Source organism: Saccoglossus kowalevskii, chromosome 7 (genome assembly GCF_978046115.1).
Source record: "Saccoglossus kowalevskii chromosome 7, keSacKowa6.1, whole genome shotgun sequence".
In the NCBI taxonomy this organism is placed as follows: Eukaryota; Metazoa; Hemichordata; class Enteropneusta; family Harrimaniidae; genus Saccoglossus; species Saccoglossus kowalevskii.
This window is the reverse complement of record NC_140647.1, coordinates 40,013,339-40,035,723: the sequence shown is the minus strand read 5'-3', so window position 1 is coordinate 40,035,723 and position 22,385 is coordinate 40,013,339. Positions and strand designations below refer to the sequence as shown.

Below are 22,385 nucleotides of genomic sequence, written 5' to 3'. Positions count from 1 at the left end.
TCAGGCGCGATGAATGGTGCAGTCATGTAGCAGGTAACTGACTACCTCAGGCTGCCATGAATGGTGCAGTCGTGTAGCAGATAACTGACTACCTCAGGCTGCCATGAATGGTGCAGTTATGTAGCAGGTAACCGACTACCTCAGGCTTCCATGTATGGTGCAGTCATGTAGTAGGTAACTGACTACCTCAGGCTGCCATGTATGGTGCAGTCATGTAGTAGGTAACTGACTACCTCAGGCTTCCATGAATGGTGCAGTCATGTAGTAGGCAACTGATTACCTCAGGCTGCCATGTATGGTGCAGTCATGTAGTAGGTAACTGACTACCTCAGGCTTCCATGAATGGTGCGGTCATGTAGCAGGTTACTGACTACCTCAGGCTTCCATGAACGGTGCAGTCATGTAGCAGGTAACTGACTACCTCAGGCTGCCATGTATGGTGCAGTCATGTAGCAGGTAACTGACTACCTCTGGCTTCCATGAATGGTGCAGTCATGTAGTAGGTAACTGACTACCTCAGGCTTCCATGAATGGTGCAGTCATGTAGCAGGTAACTGACTACCTCAGCCTGCCATGTATGGTGCAGTCATGTAGCAGGTAACTGACTACCTCAGCCTGCCATGTATGGTGCAGTCATGTAGCAGGTAACTGACTACCTCTGGCTTCCATGAATGGTGCAGTCATGTAGCAGGTAACTGACTACCTCAGGCTGCCATGTATGGTGCAGTCATGTAGCAGGTAACTGACTACCTCTGGCTTCCGTGAATGGTGCAGTCATGTAGTAGGTAACTGATTACCTCAGGCTGCCATGTATGGTGCAATCATGTAGCAGGTAACTGACTACCTCTGGCTTCCATGAATGGTGCAGTCATGTAGTAGGTAACTGACTACCTCAGGCTTCCATGAATGGTGCAGTCATGTAGTATGCAACTGACTACCTCAGACTGCGATGTATGGTGCAGTCATGTAGTAGGTAACTGACTACCTCAGGCTGCCATGTATGGTGCAGTCATGTAGTAGGTAACTGACTACCTCAGGCTTCCATGAATGGTGCAGTAATGTAGCAGGTAACTGACTACCTCAGGCTGCCATGTGTGGTGCAGTCATGTAGCAGGTAACTGACTACCTCAGGCTGCCATGTATGGTGCAGTCATGTAGTAGGTAACTGACTACCTCAGGCTGCCATGTATGGTGCAGTCATGTAGTAGGTAACTGACTACCTCAGGCTTCCATGAATGGTGCAGTCATGTAGCAGGTAACTGACTACCTCAGGCTGCCATGTATGGTGCAGTCATGTAGCAGGTAACTGACTACCTCAGGCTGCCATGTATGGTGCAGTCATGTAGTAGGTAACTGACTACCTCAGGCTTCCATGAATGGTGCTGTCATGTAGCAGGTAACTGACTACCTCAGGCTGCCATGTATAGTGCAGTCATGTAGCAGGTAACTGACTACCTCAGGCTGCCATGTATGGTGCAGTCATGTAGTAGGTAACTGACTACCTCAGGCTTCCATGAATGGTGCAGTCATGTAGTAGCTAACTGACTACCTCAGGCTTCCATGAATGGTACAGTCATGTAGTAGGTAACTGACTACCTCAGGCTTCCATGAATGGTACAGTCATGTAGCAGGTAACTGACTACCTCAGGCTTCCATGAATGGTACAGTCATGTAGTAGGTAACTGACTACCTCAGGCTTCCATGAATGGTGTAGTCATGTAGCAGGTAACTGACTACCTCAGGCTTCCATGAATAGTACAGTCATGTAGCAGGTAACTGACTACCTCAGGCTGCCATGTATGGTGCAGTCATGTAGCAGGTAACTGACTACCTCAGGCTGCCATGTATGGTGCAGTCATGTAGCAGGTAACTGACTACCTCTGGCTTCCATGAATGGTGCAGTCATGTAGTAGGTAACTGACTACCTCAGGCTTCCATGAATGGTACAGTCATGTAGCAGGTAACTGACTACCTCAGGCTGCCATGTGTGGTGCAGTCATGTAGTAGGTAACTGACTACCTCAGGCTGCCATGCATGGTGCAGTCATGTAGCAGGTAACTGACTACCTCAGGCTGCCATGTGTGGTGCAATCATGTAGTAGGTAACTGACTACCTCAGGCTTCCATGAATGGTAGTCATGTAGCAGGTAACTGACTACCTCAGGCTGCGATGAATGGTGCAGTTATGTAGTAGGTAACTGACTACCTCAGGCTCCCATGAATGGTGCAGTCATGTAGTATGCAACTGACTACCTCAGGCTGCGATGAATGGTACAGTCATGTAGCAGGTAACTGACTACCTCAGGCTGCCATGTATGGTGCAGTCATGTAGTAGGTAACTGACTACCTCAGGCTTCCATGAATGGTGCTGTCATGTAGCAGGTAACTGACTACCTCAGGCTGCCATGTATGGTGCAGTCATGTAGCAGGTAACTGACTACCTCAGGCTGCCATGTATGGTGCAGTCATGTAGTAGGTAACTGACTACCTCAGGCTTCCATGAATGGTGCAGTTATGTAGCAGGTAACTGACTACCTCAGGCTTCCATGAATGGTACAGTCATGTAGCAGGTAACTGACTACCTCAGGCTTCCATGAATGGTACAGTCATGTAGTAGGTAACTGACTACCTCAGGCTTCCATGAATGGTGTAGTCATGTAGCAGGTAACTGACTACCTCAGGCTTCCATGAATAGTACAGTCATGTAGCAGGTAACTGACTACCTCAGGCTGCCATGTATGGTGCAGTCATGTAGTAGGTAACTGACTACCTCAGGCTTCCATGAATGGTGCAGTCATGTAGCAGGTAACTGACTACCTCAGGCTGCCGTGTATGGTGCAGTCATGTAGCAGGTAACTGACTACCTCTGGCTTCCATGAATGGTGCAGTCATGTAGTAGGTAACTGACTACCTCAGGCTTCCATGAATGGTACAGTCATGTAGCAGGTAACTGACTACCTCAGGCTGCCATGTGTGGTGCAGTCATGTAGTAGGTAACTGACTACCTCAGGCTGCCATGAATGGTGCAGTCATGTAGCAGGTAACTGACTACCTCAAGCTGCCATGTGTGGTGCAGTCATGTAGTAGGTAACTGACTATCTCAGGCTTCCATGAATGGTACAGTCATGTAGCAGGTAACTGACTACCTCAGGCTGCGATGAATGGTGCAGTCATGTAGTAGGTAACTGACTACCTCAGGCTTCCATGAATGGTGCAGTCATGTAGTATGCAACTGACTACCTCAGGCTGCGATGAATGGTACAGTCATGTAGCAGGTAACTGACTACCTCAGGCTGCCATGTATGGTGCAGTCATGTAGTAGGTAACTGACTACCTCAGGCTGCCATGTATGGTGCAGTCATGTAGTAGGTAACTGACTACCTCAGGCTGCCATGTATGGTGCAGTCATGTAGTAGGTAACTGACTACCTCAGGCTGCCATGTATGGTGCAGTCATGTAGCAGGTAACTGACTACCTCAGGCTGCCATGTATGGTGCAGTCATGTAGTAGGTAACTGACTACCTCAGGCTTCCATGAATGGTGCAGTCATGTAGCAGGTAACTGACTACCTCAGGCTGCCATGTATGGTGCAGTCATGTAGCAGGTAACTGACTACCTCAGGCTGCCATGTATGGTGCAGTCATGTAGTAGGTAACTGACTACCTCAGGCTTCCATGAATGGTGCAGTTATGTAGTATGCAACTGACTACCTCAGGCTGCGATGAATGGTACAGTCATGTAGCAGGTAACTGACTACCTCAGGCTGCCATGTATGGTGCAGTCATGTAGTAGGTAACTGACTACCTCAGGCTGCCATGTATGGTGCAGTCATGTAGTAGGTAACTGACTACCTCAGGCTTCCATGAATGGTGCAGTCATGTAGCAGGTAACTGACTACCTCAGGCTGCCATGTATGGTGCAGTCATGTAGCAGGTAACTGACTACCTCAGGCTGCCATGTATGGTGCAGTCATGTAGTAGGTAACTGACTACTTCAGGCTTCCATGAATGGTGCAGTCATGTAGCAGGTAACTGACTACCTCAGGCTGCCATGTATGGTGCAGTCATGTAGCAGGTAACTGACTACCTCAGGTTGCCATGTATGGTGCAGTCATGTAGTAGGTAACTGACTACCTCAGGTTGCCATGTATGGTGCAGTCATGTAGCAGGTAACTGACTACCTCAGGCTGCCATGTATGGTGCAGTCATGTAGTAGGTAACTGACTACCTCAGGCTTCCATGAATGGTGCAGTTATGTAGTATGCAACTGACTACCTCAGGCTGCGATGAATGGTACAGTCATGTAGCAGGTAACTGACTACCTCAGGCTGCCATGTATGGTGCAGTCATGTAGTAGGTAACTGACTACCTCAGGCTGCCATGTATGGTGCAGTCATGTAGTAGGTAACTGACTACCTCAGGCTTCCATGAATGGTGCAGTCATGTAGCAGGTAACTGACTACCTCAGGCTGCCATGTATGGTGCAGTCATGTAGCAGGTAACTGACTACCTCAGGCTGCCATGTATGGTGCAGTCATGTAGTAGGTAACTGACTACCTCAGGCTTCCATGAATGGTGCAGTCATGTAGCAGGTAACTGACTACCTCAGGCTGCCATGTATGGTGCAGTCATGTAGCAGGTAACTGACTACCTCAGGTTGCCATGTATGGTGCAGTCATGTAGTAGGTAACTGACTACCTCAGGCTGCCATGTATGGTGCAGTCATGTAGCAGGTAACTGACTACCTCAGGCTGCCATGTATGGTGCAGTCATGTAGTAGGTAACTGACTACCTCAGGCTTCCATGAATGGTGCAGTTATGTAGTATGCAACTGACTACCTCAGGCTGCGATGAATGGTACAGTCATGTAGCAGGTAACTGACTACCTCAGGCTGCCATGTATGGTGCAGTCATGTAGTAGGTAACTGACTACCTCAGGCTGCCATGTATGGTGCAGTCATGTAGTAGGTAACTGACTACCTCAGGCTTCCATGAATGGTGCAGTCATGTAGCAGGTAACTGACTACCTCAGGCTGCCATGTATGGTGCAGTCATGTAGCAGGTAACTGACTACCTCAGGCTGCCATGTATGGTGCAGTCATGTAGTAGGTAACTGACTACCTCAGGCTTCCATGAATGGTGCAGTCATGTAGCAGGTAACTGACTACCTCAGGCTGCCATGTATGGTGCAGTCATGTACATGTAGCAGGTAACTGACTACCTCAGGTTGCCATGTATGGTGCAGTCATGTAGTAGGTAACTGACTACCTCAGGTTGCCATGTATGGTGCAGTCATGTAGTAGGTAACTGACTACCTCAGGCTTCCATGAATGGTACAGTCATGTAGCAGGTAACTGACTACCTCAGGCTGCGATGAATGGTGCAGTCATGTAGTAGGTAACTGACTACCTCAGGCTTCCATAAATGGTGCAGTCATGTAGTAGGTAACTGACTACCTCAGGCTTCCATGAATGGTGCAGTCATGTAGCAGGTAACTGACTACCTCAGGCTTCCATGAATGGTACAGTCATGTAGTAGGTAACTGACTACCTCAGGCTTCCATGAATGGTACAGTCATGTAGCAGGTAACTGACTACCTCAGGCTGCGATGAATGGTGCAGTCATGTAGTAGGTAACTGACTACCTCAGGCTTCCATAAATGGTACAGTCATGTAGCAGGTAACTGACTACCTCAGGCTGCGATGAATGGTGCAGTCATGTAGTAGGTAACTGACTACCTCAGGCTTCCATAAATGGTGCAGTCATGTAGTAGGTAACTGACTACCTCAGGCTTCCATGAATGGTGCAGTCATGTAGCAGGTAACTGACTACCTCAGGCTTCCATGAATGGTACAGTCATGTAGTAGGTAACTGACTACCTCAGGCTTCCATGAATGGTACAGTCATGTAGCAGGTAACTGACTACCTCAGGCTGCGATGAATGGTGCAGTCATGTAGTAGGTAACTGACTACCTCAGGCTTCCATAAATGGTGCAGTCATGTAGTAGGTAACTGACTACCTCAGGCTTCCATGAATGGTGCAGTCATGTAGCAGGTAACTGACTACCTCAGGCTTCCATGAATGGTACAGTCATGTAGTAGGTAACTGACTACCTCAGGCTTCCATGAATGGTGCAGTCATGTAGCAGGTAACTGACTACCTCAGGCTGCCATGAATGGTGCAGTCATGTAGCAGGTAACTGACTTCCTCAGGCTGCGATGAATTGTGCAGTCATGTAGTAGGTAACTGACTACCTCAGGCTGCTGTGAATGGTGCAGTCATGTAGCAAATATTCCATGATGCCAATTTGATCAATGTCTAACTGATTCTATCATTTTCAGCAAGTTCCCTGCTTGTTTCATCAAGTTAACAAAATCAAACTCATTATACATTATCTGTTATGGGTAGATTTGTCTACACATTTTGTTGATAAATTTATTTTTTTCATTTTAGGAAGTTGACACAGCTTTAGTAAAACTATATGCTGAGATCAATGCACCTGAGTTAATAGATTTGATTTCAGACAACAATTCATGCTCACTGCAAGACTGTATACAAACTTTAGAAAAATATCATAGATACTACGCTTTAGGTTTACTCTGCAAATACCATGGTGATAATGAAAAAACTATACAGATTTGGATAGGGTAAGTAACTGCTATGATGTGTTATTGATTGCTATCCCGGAGCCATATCTCTTGCATGCTCTGACCCATCATGTCTAAACCTTAAATATACATTTTACATCATGTCACACAGATACAAATATATTTGTTTGATAATCAGATTCAAGGTTGACAAATGGCTGCCATTTTGTGCTCAAAATTCATCAAAATCAAGCATCTCTGCCAATCTCAGTTGTCTATTGATAGAAATTTAATAAAAATTGTGTTGGTTGTGCTCCATAGTTGCCAAAATAATAACATTAAGGCAAGGTGACAACATACCAATTATGTGAAGAAATACTTCAAAGTTACATAAGACAGTTCTTATTTTGAGGTATGATTTTATGGTGTTCAAAACAATGTTTACTATAATTGTACTTGACCAAAAATTGCTAATAATTAGTTGATCACCTGCTCAAAAAATGAACCTTTCTAGTCCCTTATTTAATTCAGTGAGTCTGTCTGTCCATGCATGTGTCCAAGCCCACCTTCTATCTTGGACATGCCTGTGCTGGTTACATTCCAACTTCACACATACATCTTGAGACACATAAGCACGTCCCTTTGTTTCATGATGTGATTCAAGATTGTCTAAAAGGTGGTCATTTTTATGCTTAAATTTCCGGAGCTGAATTCCTGTACATTAACTTAATGAGTTTTGATACACGTTGTTTATCTTCAATTCTCTGTTATTAGCAAATAGCCAAAAATAGCATTTTTTACCAAAAGTAACAAGACTTTTTCTAGAAAACTACCAGCCCAATTGTCTTGATATTTGTTAGGGTTTGTATAATTAAAACACTTTTATTTGTCTAGAACCATTCATCATGCTCCATGACCACTTAGGATTAGGAAGTTTTCTGATATACATGTATCAACCACTCTTTAAATTTCAATTAAACTTCATACATTGGTGCTCTGTGGTTGGGCCACATACATGTTTAATTCAGAGTTGATTTCCGTCAATCTAACTCTGTAATTAATTTGAAATATATATTTGATTTGTTGTCTATGTTGCCAAATTATACTCTTAGCACACAGAAGTTGCTTGTTAGGTTTCTTTAATTGAAATCAGATTCTACATGTTCTATTGATGGCCATTTTGTTTTAATGAATGCATGTACATTTATTTGTATCAAGTTTTCTTTCAAAATGGTGAGTCATTTTAGTTTTCTTACTATTCAACAAGGAGGACATTGTCATTTCATCACATAATTTATATTTTTTAGATTTCTAATATTCTAAATCAGGATCAAATCAACCTTTACACTTAAGTTATACATCAGTTTAGTTCCTATTGAAAATGACTGGCTACTGGTTGCACATTTTGCTACTGTTTATGAAACTTTATACAATTTACTTCATTTCATTACAGTATTGTTGATGGGAAGTTTGATGATCCCTCATTTCCTGGAGTGGATTTTGTAGTGGATTTTCTAGCAAAGTAAGTACTTAAACAATATTCTCTTCTGCTGATGTTTTGTTTCTGTCTGTCTTCGAGTTACTGTTGCTATAACGGTCTGTCTACTAGTATCAGTTGCTATAACAGTCTGTCTCCTTGTATCTGTTGCTATAACAGTCAGTCTCCTAGCATCTGTTGCTATAACAGTCTGTCTCCTAGTATCTGTTACTATAACAGTCTGTCTCCTAGCATCTGTTGCTATAACAGTCTGTCTCCTAGTATCTGTTACTATAACAGTCTGTCTCATAGCATCTGTTGCTATAACAGTCCGTCTCCTAGCATCTGTTGCTATAACAGTCTGTCTCCTAGTATCTGTTGCTATAACAGTCTATCTCCTAGTATATGTTGCTATAACAGTCTGTCTCCTAGTATCTGTTGCTATAACAGTCTGTCTCCTAGTATCTGTTGCTATAACAGTCTGTCTCCTAGCATCTGTTGCTATAGCAGTCTGTCTCCTAGTATCTGTTGCTATAACAGTCTGTCTCCTAGTATCTGTTGCTATAACAGTCCATCTCCTAGTATATGTTGCTATAACAGTCTGTCTCCTAGTATCTGTTGCTATAACAGTCTGTCTCCTAGCATCTGTTGCTATAACAGTCTGTCTCCTAGTATCTGTTGCTATAACAGTCTGTCTCTTAGTATATGTTGCTATAACAGTCTGTCTCCTAGTATATGTTGCTATCTCAAGCTGACATGGCTTACCACTTATGATATGATATTTATGATAATTATGTTTTCTTATTTCAGACTCAGTGATCATGAGTTGGTGCTGAGGTATGTGGGATGGGCACTCCAAAAAAATGAGCTTATTGGAGTAAAAGTAAGAACATGTCTTTATATGTCAATTTTTTATACAGTGTTTGTTTCACGGTGAAATGAGATAGAATTGTATGTAAAATTCATTTACTGTTTGCATTAATTATTTATTTTTTAAGCTTAAAAAAGTTTTGCTTCTATCACCACATTCTTAAAACCTTAAAATACAAATTTGCATACTGATAAAGTGTGCCACATACAGTTTGAAAGCTGGAACTTATGAATCATCCTCTGTGCCTGTCTGTGTTTGTCAAAATCAACCATTTTGCTTTCAGAGCAGTAAAAATGACTTAGTAATGAATGCAGTTCTGGTTTCATATCTCTAACATTGTTTGACCAATTATAGATGCATCATGTCATACATATATGTACATTAATTTGGTTTTTTGATCTGATTCTAGTTGACTGAATAATGGCCAATTTAAAATGCATCAAATTCAAGCATTTCTGGTATGAACAGCTGTTGTTCATTTTTGTACATATATTGAACATACATACATTGTATGTTTAAATTTTTTTCAGAGAATATTTAATGTGACTGAATGCAAATATGGGGAAATATTCATTTCAGTATTGATTTATAACTAGCACTGCCAGTACACATGTTTTGTTTTGGTTCTGATCAGCATGAAATGTGAGACATTATGCAAAACTTTCACAAATGTTATCTTCTTTTGCTTTTCACCCAGGTGTTCACAGAGAGACCAGCCAATGAGGCACCCAGTGAAAGATTGCGACCGGATGACATCATTGATTATTTACATAAATACCCAAATGCCGTTATTAGATATTTAGAATATTTAGTTTTTATGAAGAAACTAGAGGTAAGCCATGTCAGCTTGAGATAGTGGTAAGCCATGTCAGCTTGAGATAGTGGTAAGCCATGTCAGCTTGAGATAGTGGTAAGCCATGTCAGCTTGAGATAGTGGTAAGCCATGTCAGCTTGACATTATGGTAAGCCATGTCAGCTTGAGATAGTAGTAAGCCATGTCAGCTTGAGATAGTAGTAAACCATGTCAGCTTGAGATAGTGGTAAGCCATGTCAGCTTGAGATAGTGGTAAGCCATGTCAGCTTGAGATAGTGGTAAGCTATGTCAGCTTGAGATAGTGGTAAGCCATGTCAGCTTGAGATAGTGGTAAGCTATGTCAGCTTGAGATAGTGGTAAGCCATGTCAGTTTGAGATAGTAGTAAACCATGTCAGCTTGAGATAGTGGTAAGCTATGTCAGCTTGAGATAGTGGTAAGCCATGTCAGCTTGAGATAGTAGTAAGCCATGTCAGCTTGAGATAGTGGTAAGCCATGTCAGCTTGACATTATGGTAAGCCATGTCAGCTTGAGATAGTAGTAAGCCATGTCAGCTTGAGAAAGTGGTAAGCCATGTCAGCTTGAGATAGTAGTAAGCCATGTCAGCTTGAGATAGTGGTAAGCCATGTCAGCTTGAGATAGTGGTAAGCTATGTCAGCTTGAGATAGTGGTAAGCCATGTCAGCTTGAGATAGTGGTAAGCCATGTCAGCTTGAGATAGTAGTAAACCATGTCAGCTTGAGATAGTGGTAAGCTATGTCAGCTTGAGATAGTGGTAAGCCATGTCAGCTTGAGATAGTAGTAAGCCATGTCAGCTTGAGATAGTGGTAAGCCATGTCAGCTTGACATTATGGTAAGCCATGTCAGCTTGAGATAGTAGTAAGCCATGTCAGCTTGAGATAGTGGTAAGCCATGTCAGCTTGAGATAGTGGTAAGCCATGTCAGCTTGAGATAGTGGTAAGCCATGTCAGCTTGAGATAGTGGTAAGCCATGTCAGCTTGAGATAGTGGTAAGCCATGTCAGCTTGAGATAGTGGTAAGCCATGTCAGCTTGAGATAGTGGTAAGCCATGTCAGCTTGAGATAGTGGTAAGCCATGTCAGCTTGAGATAGTGGTAAGCCATGTCAGCTTGAGATAGTAGTAAGCCATGTCAGCTTGAGATAGTGGTAAGCCATGTCAGCTTGAGATAGTAGTAAACCATGTCAGCTTGAGATAGTGGTAAGCTATGTCAGCTTGAGATAGTGGTAAGCCATGTCAGCTTGAGATAGTAGTAAGCCATGTCAGCTTGAGATAGTGGTAAGCCATGTCAGCTTGAAATAGTAGTAAGCCATGTCAGCTTGAGATAGTGGTAAGCCATGCCAGCTTGAGATAGTGGTAAGCCATGCCAGCTTGAGATAGTGGTAAGCTATGTCAGCTTGAGATGGTGGTAAGCCATGTCAGCTTGAGATAGTGGGAAGCCATATAATCTAGACATAGTGGTAAGCCATGTCAGCTTGAGATAGTAGTAAGCCATGTCAGCTTGAGATAGTGGTAAGCCATGTCAGCTTGAGATAGTGGTAAGCCATGTCAGCTTGAGATAGTGGTAAGCCATGCCAGCTTGAGATAGTGGTAAGCCATGTCAGCTTGAGATAGTGGTAAGCCATGCCAGCTTGAGATAGTGGTAAGCCATGTCAGCTTGAGATAGTGGTAAGCCATGTCAGCTTGAGATAGTGGTAAGCCATGTCAGCTTGAGATAGTAGTAAGCCATGTCAGCTTGAGATAGTGGTAAGCCATGTCAGCTTGAGATAGTGGTAAGCCATATAATCTAGACATAGTGGTAAGCCATGTCAGCTTGAGATAGTAGTAAGCCATGTCAGCTTGAGATAGTGGTAAGCCATGTCAGCTTGAGATAGTGGTAAGCCATGTCAGCTTGAGATAGTGGTAAGCCATGCCAGCTTGAGATAGTGGTAAGCCATGTCAGCTTGAGATAGTAGTAAGCCATGTCAGCTTGAGATAGTGGTAAGCCATGTCAGCTTGAGATAGTGGTAAGCCATATAATCTAGACATAGTGGTAAGCCATGTCAGCTTGAGATAGTGGTAAGCCATGTCAGCTTGAGATAAGTGGTAAGCCATGTCAGCTTGAGATAGTGGTAAGCCATGTCAGCTTGAGATAGTGGTAAGCCATGCCAGCTTGAGATAGTGGTAAGCCATGTCAGCTTGAGATAGTGGTAAGCCATGTCAGCTTGAGATAGTGGTAAACCATGTCAGCTTGAGATAGTGGTAAGCCATGTCAGCTTGAGATAGTGGTAAGCCATGTCAGCTTGAGATAGTGGTAAGCCATGTCAGCTTGAGATAAGTGGTAAGCCATGTCAGCTTGAGATAGTGGTAAGCCATGTCAGCTTGAGATAGTGGTAAGCCATGCCAGCTTGAGATAGTGGTAAGCCATGTCAGCTTGAGATAGTAGTAAGCCATGTCAGCTTGAGATAGTGGTAAGCCATGTCAGCTTGAGATAGTGGTAAGCTATGTCAGCTTGAGATAGTGGTAAGCTATGTCAGCTTGAGATAGTGGTAAGCCATGTCAGCTTGAGATAGTGGTAAGCCATGTCAGCTTGAGATAGTGGTAAGCCATGTCAGCTTGAGATAGTGGTAAGCCATGTCAGCTTGAGATAGTGGTAAGCCATGTCAGCTTGAGATAGTGGTAAGCCATGTCAGCTTGAGATAGTGGTAAGCCATGTCAGCTTGAGATAGTGGTAAGCCATGTCAGCTTGAGATAGTGGTAAGCTATGTCAGCTTGAGATAGTGGTAAGCCATGTCAGCTTGAGATAGTAGTAAGCCATGTCAGCTTGAGATAGAGGTAAGCCATGTCAGCTTGAGATAGTGGTAAGCTATGTCTGCTTGAGATAGTGGTAAGCCATGTCAGCTTGAGATAGTGGTAAGCCATGTCAGCTTGAGATAGTGGTAAGCCATGTCAGCTTGAGATAGTGGTAAGCCATGTCAGCTTGAGATAGTGGTAAGCCATGTCAGCTTGAGATAGTGGTAAGCCATGTCAGCTTGAGATAGTGGTAAGCCATGTCAGCTTGAGATAGTGGTAAGCCATGTCAGCTTGAGATAGTAGTAAGCCATGTCAGCTTGAGATAGTAGTAAGCCATGTCAGCTTGAGATAGTGGTAAGCCATGTCAGCTTGAAATAGTAGTAAGCCATGTCAGCTTCAGATAGTGGTAAGCCATGCCAGCTTGAGATAGTGGTAAGCCATGCCAGCTTGAGATAGTGGTAAGCTATGTCAGCTTGAGATGGTGGTAAGCCATGTCAGCTTGAGATAGTGGGAAGCCATATAATCTAGACATAGTGGTAAGCCATGTCAGCTTGAGATAGTAGTAAGCCATGTCAGCTTGAGATAGTGGTAAGTCATGTCAGCTTGAGATAGTGGTAAGCCATGCCAGCTTGAGATAGTGGTAAGCCATGTCAGCTTGAGATAGTGGTAAGCCATGTCAGCTTGAGATAGTGGTAAGCCATGCCAGCTTGAGATAGTGGTAAGCCATGTCAGCTTGAGATAGTGGTAAGCCATGTCAGCTTGAGATAGTGGTAAGCCATGTCAGCTTGAGATAGTAGTAAGCCATGTCAGCTTGAGATAGTGGTAAGCCATGTCAGCTTGAGATAGTGGTAAGCCATATAATCTAGACATAGTGGTAAGCCATGTCAGCTTGAGATAGTAGTAAGCCATGTCAGCTTGAGATAGTGGTAAGCCATGTCAGCTTGAGATAGTGGTAAGCCATGCCAGCTTGAGATAGTGGTAAGCCATGTCAGCTTGAGATAGTGGTAAGCCATGTCAGCTTGAGATAGTGGTAAGCCATGTCAGCTTGAGATAGTAGTAAGCCATGTCAGCTTGAGATAGCAGTAAGCCATGTCAGCTTGAGATAGTGGTAAGCCATGTCAGCTTGAGATAGTGGTAAGCCATATAATCTAGACATAGTGGTAAGCCATGTCAGCTTGAGATAGTGGTAAGCCATGTCAGCTTGAGATAAGTGGTAAGCCATGTCAGCTTGAGATAGTGGTAAGCCATGTCAGCTTGAGATAGTGGTAAGCCATGCCAGCTTGAGATAGTGGTAAGCCATGTCAGCTTGAGATAGTAGTAAGCCATGTCAGCTTGAGATAGTGGTAAACCATGTCAGCTTGAGATAGTGGTAAGCCATGTCAGCTTGAGATAGTGGTAAGACTAAAGACTGACACAAGAATCCACAGGTATTATTCTTAAAGGCACCCTTAGATTAATACAGTGCAAGTGACTTACATGAATAATAATAATTGTTTTTACATAATTACAGATGGCCTCATAGTTTTTGTATTTACATAACTATCATTTTTGCCCTGCATGTGTATTTTTTCTCCTTTTCACTATTAACAGTTCAGTTTATTAGTCCCTGTTCGACTATTGATTGTGGGTTTTGTCCGTCAATCTATGCACACCAATTTTCGTTTTGATTCGTATAAATATGGCTGACTGGCAGACATTTTGTCCTTCAAATTTGCTAAATTCTGATATTTAAACTTGTCCGTAATTCTTTCTCGGAGCTGAACAGGGTGATTTAAATCTAACTTTGTATGGTGATCATGCATATTGGGTTATAGGTGCACGTCACTTTTTAGCCCCCGCCGGATCTGCGATTATTATTACCTTATTTATACCTGCCGGGTATTAATTTGGGTCGTGTCTGTGCATTCGTGTGTGCACATTTTCACGTTACCAGCTTTTTCTCACATATGTGTGATCCAATTTAGTTCAGAGTTGGTACAGAGACAGGAATTGATGGTGTTATTATGCACATCGAGTTATTTTTTCGATTCTTCAAAGTTTCACTGTGTTTTCCTTTGATTTTCAACATTTTCCCGTAATTACCCAAGTTTAATCCGAGTATTGATGACGTATATGCAGTTCTCGTCTCAGTGGAAATCACAGTCATTTTTGTGTGAGGATATTGTATCCCGGAATTGTATCTTTATTTGCGCAACGCTTATATGGACAAAATTGTGTCTCGTCAATTTCAAAGGTAAGAAACTGTGCTTGTTATGGTACATTTTTGTATTTATACACTTTATATTATCGTTTATGTCTCATAAGAAACTCTTGCTAACCTGGCGAGAGCTTCGCCAGAAAAACTGCCTTTCCACTATTATTGTAGGAACTGATTATGTATTGTGTAAATTGAAAGTTTACCTTGTGATTTAAGAGGTTTGCAGTGCTCTCACCGGGATTCAAACGTTGTGGTGGTGTCGGCGCAATGCTGCTCTGAGACGCTTGCCTCGCTCAAAATCATTATCGCCATGCTTGATTTCCGCAACATTTACATTTGTTTATGATTGTTCTATGAGATGCGTCCTCGCTGTTCATAAACAGCCATAAACAAGTTTAGTTGGGTTGGCATGTACTCATTGAAAGTGTTGGTTTATTTACGTAATCCACTGATCACGCCATAGACGAAGTTAAAAATATGTTGCTACTCAGGAGAACTTGCCCACAACGCTAAATGTCCCAAATAAACGTACCGGTACATTTATTTTTTTCTCAGAAAAATTCCACCCGGTACATTCTTATTTGGGACGTCCGTTTATTTATTTTTCTAAATCGGGCCCATTAAAAAAAAATCATGCCTTTTTCCCCATGAAAAACGAAGCAAAAGATCGCACTAAAACATCAGTAAATCTGGTCTTCCATGTTGCTTTCACTATGAGGTCGCTGAACTGTCGCTTTATGGTAATTTGAGCACATGGGCACTATCCAGCATTTTGATTGGTTGATTAGCGACTTTACCTATCTGGTCAATAAACACGCCTCGTGCAAATGGATAACATGGCGGATCTCGTATCGCATCGAGCGTTGACATGTAACCGAAAACATTTGCTTACGATAAAACTAAGTTGAATTTTACTTGCATTTCATAACAATTCAACAAATTTATTTTTTGTACGTTAATATAATCACTACTGAGTACTAATCAACAATTACAACACTTCGAAAACAAGTACAAAATGTAAGCTACCGTACCGTGATCATTTCCTACCAACAGAAAAATAATGCATAATAAATATAGTGAATATTTTTTGTTGTCATGTGAACAGTTTTTTTGATTTTCCAACATTTCATGACGCCTATTGTAGAACCAAATTAGAGCCTTTCACTCCTCCTTGATGCCTATTTAAACGATTATACGACATCTTGCTTTTCGCCAGCCACGAATGTCACACTAGACGAACTTGATCGATACTGCTGACTATTGCAATAATGCACTTGTTATCGACACACGACGGCACGCAAATCGAGAAACGTATTGTCCTTGCAACAATTTCGCACAATACATCACCACTATACAGTGACTGATTTTAATTTTTATTCAACATTAAAACGAACGACAGTGACTGAGTTGTTCTATGGTCGTATAAAAATAAAATAAACTACATTAAGATACAGTAAAGTTAACCAACTAAACAGAATGCTAAATAAAGCTAAATAATATTACAAACACATATAGAATCACAATAAACTTGTACGATACAGTACAATACAATACACTAACTACTATTGCTAAGGAGTGGAAAATCACATTCACATTAGAGTCATAACTATGGAAAGAATATTTGACTCCCGTGTGCGAAGCACAAAAAGGGAGTCTTTGCAGTTAGTGTGTCTGTATGTGTGTGTGTGTGTGTGTGTGTGTGTGTGTGTGTGTGCGTGTGCGTGTGCGTGTGTGTGCGTGTGCGTGTGCGTGTGTGTGTGTGTATGTGTGTGTGTATGTGTGTCCGTCTATTCCACTGATATCTCAAGAACCATACATCAGTTTTTGATGAAACTTGGTGCATAGATGCTCTGGGCCAATGCGCAGATTTGATTAGGTTTTGGTAAAAATCCATGCATATTAATTATCTAATTTGCATGATAATTAGCTGATTTTTAGCTGTTTCATGACTGTTCCACTGATATCTAAAGAACCACTCATTGGATTTTGATGAAACTTGGCACACAGATGCTCCAAACTAATGCGCATATTTGATTAGTTTTGGGTAAAAATCTGTGCAATATTAATTACCTAATTTGCATAATGATTAATCAATTTTCGGCTTTTCCACTGATATCTCAAGTACTAATCACCACATTTCAATAAAACTTGGTACATAGATATCATAGGACACTGCACAAACCTGAAAGTTTTTAGGGTAATATCAGTAGATATTAATTACCTAATTAGCATAATTAATTAATTTTCAGCTTTTGATATTTCAAGTAGTAATTGTCACATTTCAATGAAACTTGGTACATAGATGTCATACGACACTGCACAGACCTGATAGTTTTTAGGGTAATATGAGTACATATTAATTACCTAATTTGCATAATTAATTAATTTTCAGCTTTTGATATTTCAAGTACTAATCATCACATTTCAATGACACTTGGTACATAGATGTCATAGGACACTGCACAGACCTGATAGTTTTTAGGGTAATATGAGTACATATTAATTACCTAATTTGCATAATTAATTAATTTTCAACTTTTGATATTTCAAGTAGTAATCATCACATTTCAATGACACTTGGTACATAGATGTCATAGGACACTGCACAGACCTGATAGTTTTTAGGGTAATACGAGTACATATTAATTACCTAATTAGCATAATTAATTAATTTTCAGCTTCTGATATTTCAAGTAGTAATCATCACATTTCAATGAAATTTGGTACATAGACATCATAGGACACTGCACAGACCTGATAGTTTTAGGCTAATATCAGTATATATTAATTAGCTAATTTGCATAATTAATTAATTTTCAGCTTTTGATATTTCAAGTAGTAATCATCACATTTCAATGACACTTGGTACATAGATGTCATAGGACACTGCACAAACCTGATAGTTTTTAGGGTAATATGAGTACATATTAATTATCTAATTAATAATTAATTAATTTTCAGCTTTTGATATATCAAGTAGTAATCATCATATTTCAATGAGACTTGCTACATAGATCTTCTAGGATTATGCAGAGACCTAATTAGTTTTAATTGGATATTAATTATCTAATTTGCATAATGTTCCACTGATATATGAAGAACCACAAATTGGATTTTAATTAAACTTTTAACGAGAACTATGCAGAAATCCAATTAGTTTTTGGTACATATTTATGCTTATTAATCACCTAATTAACATAATTAATTAACACTGATATCTCAATTACTGATCATCACATTTGAATAAAATTTGGTACATAAATGCTCTAGGACAATAGACAGGCCTGATTAATTTTGGGTTAAAATTTGTTCATCTTAATTCTCTAATTAGCATAATAATTCGTAATTTTTTTGTTCTGTTCTGTTCATATTAGTTACCTGATGTACATAATTAGTTTTCAGCTTTTCTATCAATATCTCATGTACAGGTAATTTTTAATGTGTCTTCAATACTCTCAGCACACGGGAGTTCTTTCTAAGCTTTCTTTGATTTTATATTTGGTGGAGCTACTCATATATCATTTGCATACATTTTTATATGTATTGTGCAGTTTCCCAGCCAGTCAGACTGGAGTAGTGATTGGTTTGCTATTTCATTACATCTTGCAGCCTTTCAAACAGTATATTGCTAGACATGCATCAATTGTTGTCCATGTATATTCCTAATTGCTCAGTGAAAACTTGCAATTTCTTTCTGGCTGGTATAAATATATTAAGTAATATGTTTTCATACTGAAAAGATGGTACACAAATATCTTTTTTAATTAAATTTAACAGCTAATGGGAGCATACATGTATATGCTACAACCTCTGCTTACTTTTGACTAAATGTTTTTTTGTTTTTTTTCAGGTGCAAGGCCAGAATTTTTTCTCAGAAAGCAAAGCCACTGAAACTGCATATATTACAAAAGCATACTATTCGCTGCATGTCTGACAATTGTATAAAGTTTTGCAGGCCGTCTTTTTTTTTCTTTGAGAAGTGCTGTCAACCAAAGCATAAATATGTGTTTCTCTGTACATAAAAGTTCAATTTCACATGATTTGTTAATATTACTGTATGATAATAAAAACTTGACAATATTTTTCTGGATTCTTGCACTTTATTTGTATCATTGTCATATGAGAAGTACTCTTGTCTTTATTTAGAGATATTGAAACTAATTCAGGGCCACAAACTACATGTAGATCTGTACATGAAGTACATGGGAAGTAAAGTTGTTGACACAGGTAACGTACTCCAAGGATCATTGCAGTTTCTCAGTTCCTCGTCTGGTGATAGTATGACAAACGGTATCTTTGCCCTGTTACTTTTTGAAATATCAGAAGTTTTTTGCTGGAACAATTCTGTGATTGACAGTGTTCTTGTATTAGGAATACAGTTGTACAAGGAAGTTTATCCAAACAGACACAACACTGCCTCTTCAACATATTTGTAGATCTGATTTGCATACTTGCATGTCATTTTACCTTTTGTACTTGTTTGTTGCTCTCTGGTGTTCTTGCTGAGACCAGGATGGAGAGTGCTATAAACTTCAAAATGCCATAGAAATCATGTTTGCCAATTTATGTCCATGCCAAAAACTGGACAAATTATATGTTGCAACTTTCAAATGACCACAAGTGAAGGCAGTGTTATTCATGACCTGTTTGATTGGATAAATTTTTACGACTTGGAGGCCATTTTTCCCCTCAAAAATCTAAAAAAAACAAGCTTTTTCTAGCTGTTAACAGCTTTTTCTCAGATATGTTTTGTTTAAAGTTGGTACAGGGACAGGTAATAATTGTTTACAAGTGCACATCGCATTATATGTTTAACAAGCTATAAATTGTCTCAGAAAAACCAAATGAATAAATTTTTACCCCATCCCCTAAAATTGTAACACATCAATTCTGAACGATCGATAACGGAATTTTAATACAGCTCATGATGAATTAATTCATTCTGACACAAACCAAGTTCAATATAAGTTTTTAAGTATTTTTCTTAGCGGGGGCTATGACATGACATGTCATGTCTTGTTTTCCAAGATTTGGTCCAAGTTGGCGACTGGCGGCCATTTGGTTTTTCCCCGTTTTTGTGCCGATTCCTCTATAAGATAAGATTAATTCAGTTCAAAGTTTGTACATAGGTACTATACTTAAAGATAACGCAATACCATGTTTCGAAATATTGGCCATTTTGTCAAAAAAAATATCATTCTGTAACATGTCTGGAACTGTTTCTTGGAGCTGAATAGGGCGATATGGCCTGATTCAGTTCAAAGTTGAATAGGGCGTTTTCAATCAAACTTTGAATGATGACCTTACATATTAGGTTACGGTGCAAGCAATATTTCTTTTGGAGATACTTGATCAACAATACCCGACTGGCTGCATTTTTCTTTCATGCTATTTCCTCTGTAAGATATAGTCCAATTTACAAATTTACATTTTATTACTTTCCTCGTCAAAAGGTTGGTTAGTATTTCCCTCACCAAAATCAATTGAGAGTGCTAAATATTTCTTCGCGATAAAATTAAGTTGAATTTTGCATAATGTTTTGTATTTTCCTCCATTCGTGTTTATTTAAAGTAGTTGAGAATAGGTTCTAGATTATAAATTGAAGATGGATTACATTTAGAGGAACCAAAAACATCACAATTCTTTGATCAATCAGGGAAAAAGATTTATTACTGTCACAGAAGTAAAAAGGAAAAAAAAATATCAGGCAGCAAGTACATTGTTTTTTTGTATTCATTTTTAAGTTAAATTAAATTTATTTATTTATTAATATCAAGAGGTAACGTAGTGATAGTTATCTTATGTTTTATGGTATTCATGCTCGTTTCTCTTTCTGTGTGGTTAGAATCACACAATTTTGTCAGTCTCAGCACTTTGAGACATACTGCATTCAAATTGTCATACATATTATAAGTCATTTAGTAGACTTTGGATCGACTGTATAATATGAAACTACAAAAGGACTGTCAATGCTTGTACTGTGCTGGCATATTTTGTGTTGAATTAATTTATGCAGCTAGCGCATCATTAGAATGGTCAAGGCTTTAAATGATTGTATGTTTTTGTTTAGTAAACATCAAGGAATATAGTGTAGTAGAGGCATGTTTATTATTTTTAGTAGATCAGAAAACAATTAGTTTGACCTTATGCGCTAGATGAGGCTGTGTATTGAAAATTACTTGATGCAACTTTTTGACTCCCATGTGCGAAGCATGTGTGTATGCGTGTGTGTGTGTGTGTATGTGTGTCCGACTGTTCCACTGCTATCTCAAGAACCATACATCGTTTTTTGATGAAACTTGGTGATTAGATGCTATGTGCCAATGCGCAGATTTAGTTAGGTTTTGGTAAAAATCCATGCTCGTTAATTACCTAATTTGCATGATAATTAGCTAATTTTTAGCTGTTCTATGACTGTTCCACTGATATCTAAAGAACCACTCATTGGATTTTGATGAAACTTGGTACATAGATGCTCTGAACATATGCACAGATTTGATTACTTTTTGGTAAAAATCCGTGCATATTAATTACCTAATTTGCATGATAATTAGCTGATTTTTAGCTGTTCCATGATTGTTCCACTGATATCTAAACAACCACTTATTGGATTTTGATGAAACTTGGTACATAGATGCTCTGAACATATGCGCAGATTTGATTAGTTTTTGGTAAAAATCCGTGCATATTAATTACCTAATTTGCATGATAATTAGCTGATTTTTAGCTGTTCCATGATTGTTCCACTGATATCTAAACAACCACTCATTGGATTTTGATGAAACTTTGTACATACATGCTCTTAAAGGGGAACCGCTCAATCCCATGGATTGCACCAAAGAATCATGGGACACTATTGTTTATGTTGTTTACAATGTCTATCTTTTGTTATCCATTGTTATTTTAATCCAGAAATTAAATTTGTTGTGAAATTAATCTTAACTGGAAGGTGCCCCTTTAACTAATGCTAGGTTTTGATTAGTTTTTGGTAATAATCCATGGATACTAATTACCTAATTTGCATAATGATTAGTCAATTTTCGATTTTTCCACTGATATCTCAAGTACTAATCATCATATTTCAATGAAACTTGGTACATAGATGTCATATGCACAGACCTGATAGTTTTTATGGTAATATCAGTACATATTAATTACCTAATTTGCATAATTAATTTTCAGCATTTGATATAAGTACTAGTCATCATATTTTAATGAAACTTGGTACTTACATACTCAAGGACTATGCAGTGATTGATTGTTTCCGATAAATATTTGTGCATATTAATCACCTAATTTGCATAATTAGTTAATTTTCAGCTTTTCCATGGGTATCTAATAGTACTAATCATCGCATTTCAATGAAACTTGGTACATAGATCCTTTAGGACTATGCAGAGACCTGATTAGTTTTAGGGTGAATAATTGTGCATATTAATTACCTAATTTGCATAATTAATTTTCAGCTTTTCAGCTTTTCTACTGATATCTAAAGTACTATTCATCACATATCAATGAATGTACATGGATGCTGTAGGACAATAGACAGACCTGGATAATTGTGGGTTAAAATCTGTACATATTAATTACCTAATTTGCATAATTAATCAATTTTAAGTTTTCACACTTATATCTAAAGTACTAATTATTCAAT

The 22,385-nt window shown here is 39.7% G+C and overlaps 1 protein-coding gene across 2 annotated transcripts in view; it reads left to right on the top strand.

The window, feature by feature from the left end:
• The window catches only part of LOC102800727 (transforming growth factor-beta receptor-associated protein 1-like), a 219,735-nt gene that overhangs the window by 179,698 nt on the left and 17,652 nt on the right, over positions 1–22,385 (top strand). For both annotated transcript variants that reach the window (XM_085501557.1, XM_085501558.1), the window contains 4 exons: positions 6,453–6,646; positions 8,040–8,108; positions 8,874–8,946; positions 9,632–9,766. In XM_085501557.1, the coding sequence (XP_085357683.1) occupies positions 6,453–6,646; positions 8,040–8,108; positions 8,874–8,946; positions 9,632–9,766 (471 nt within the window). The remainder of the gene's footprint in view (positions 1–6,452; positions 6,647–8,039; positions 8,109–8,873; positions 8,947–9,631; positions 9,767–22,385) is intronic.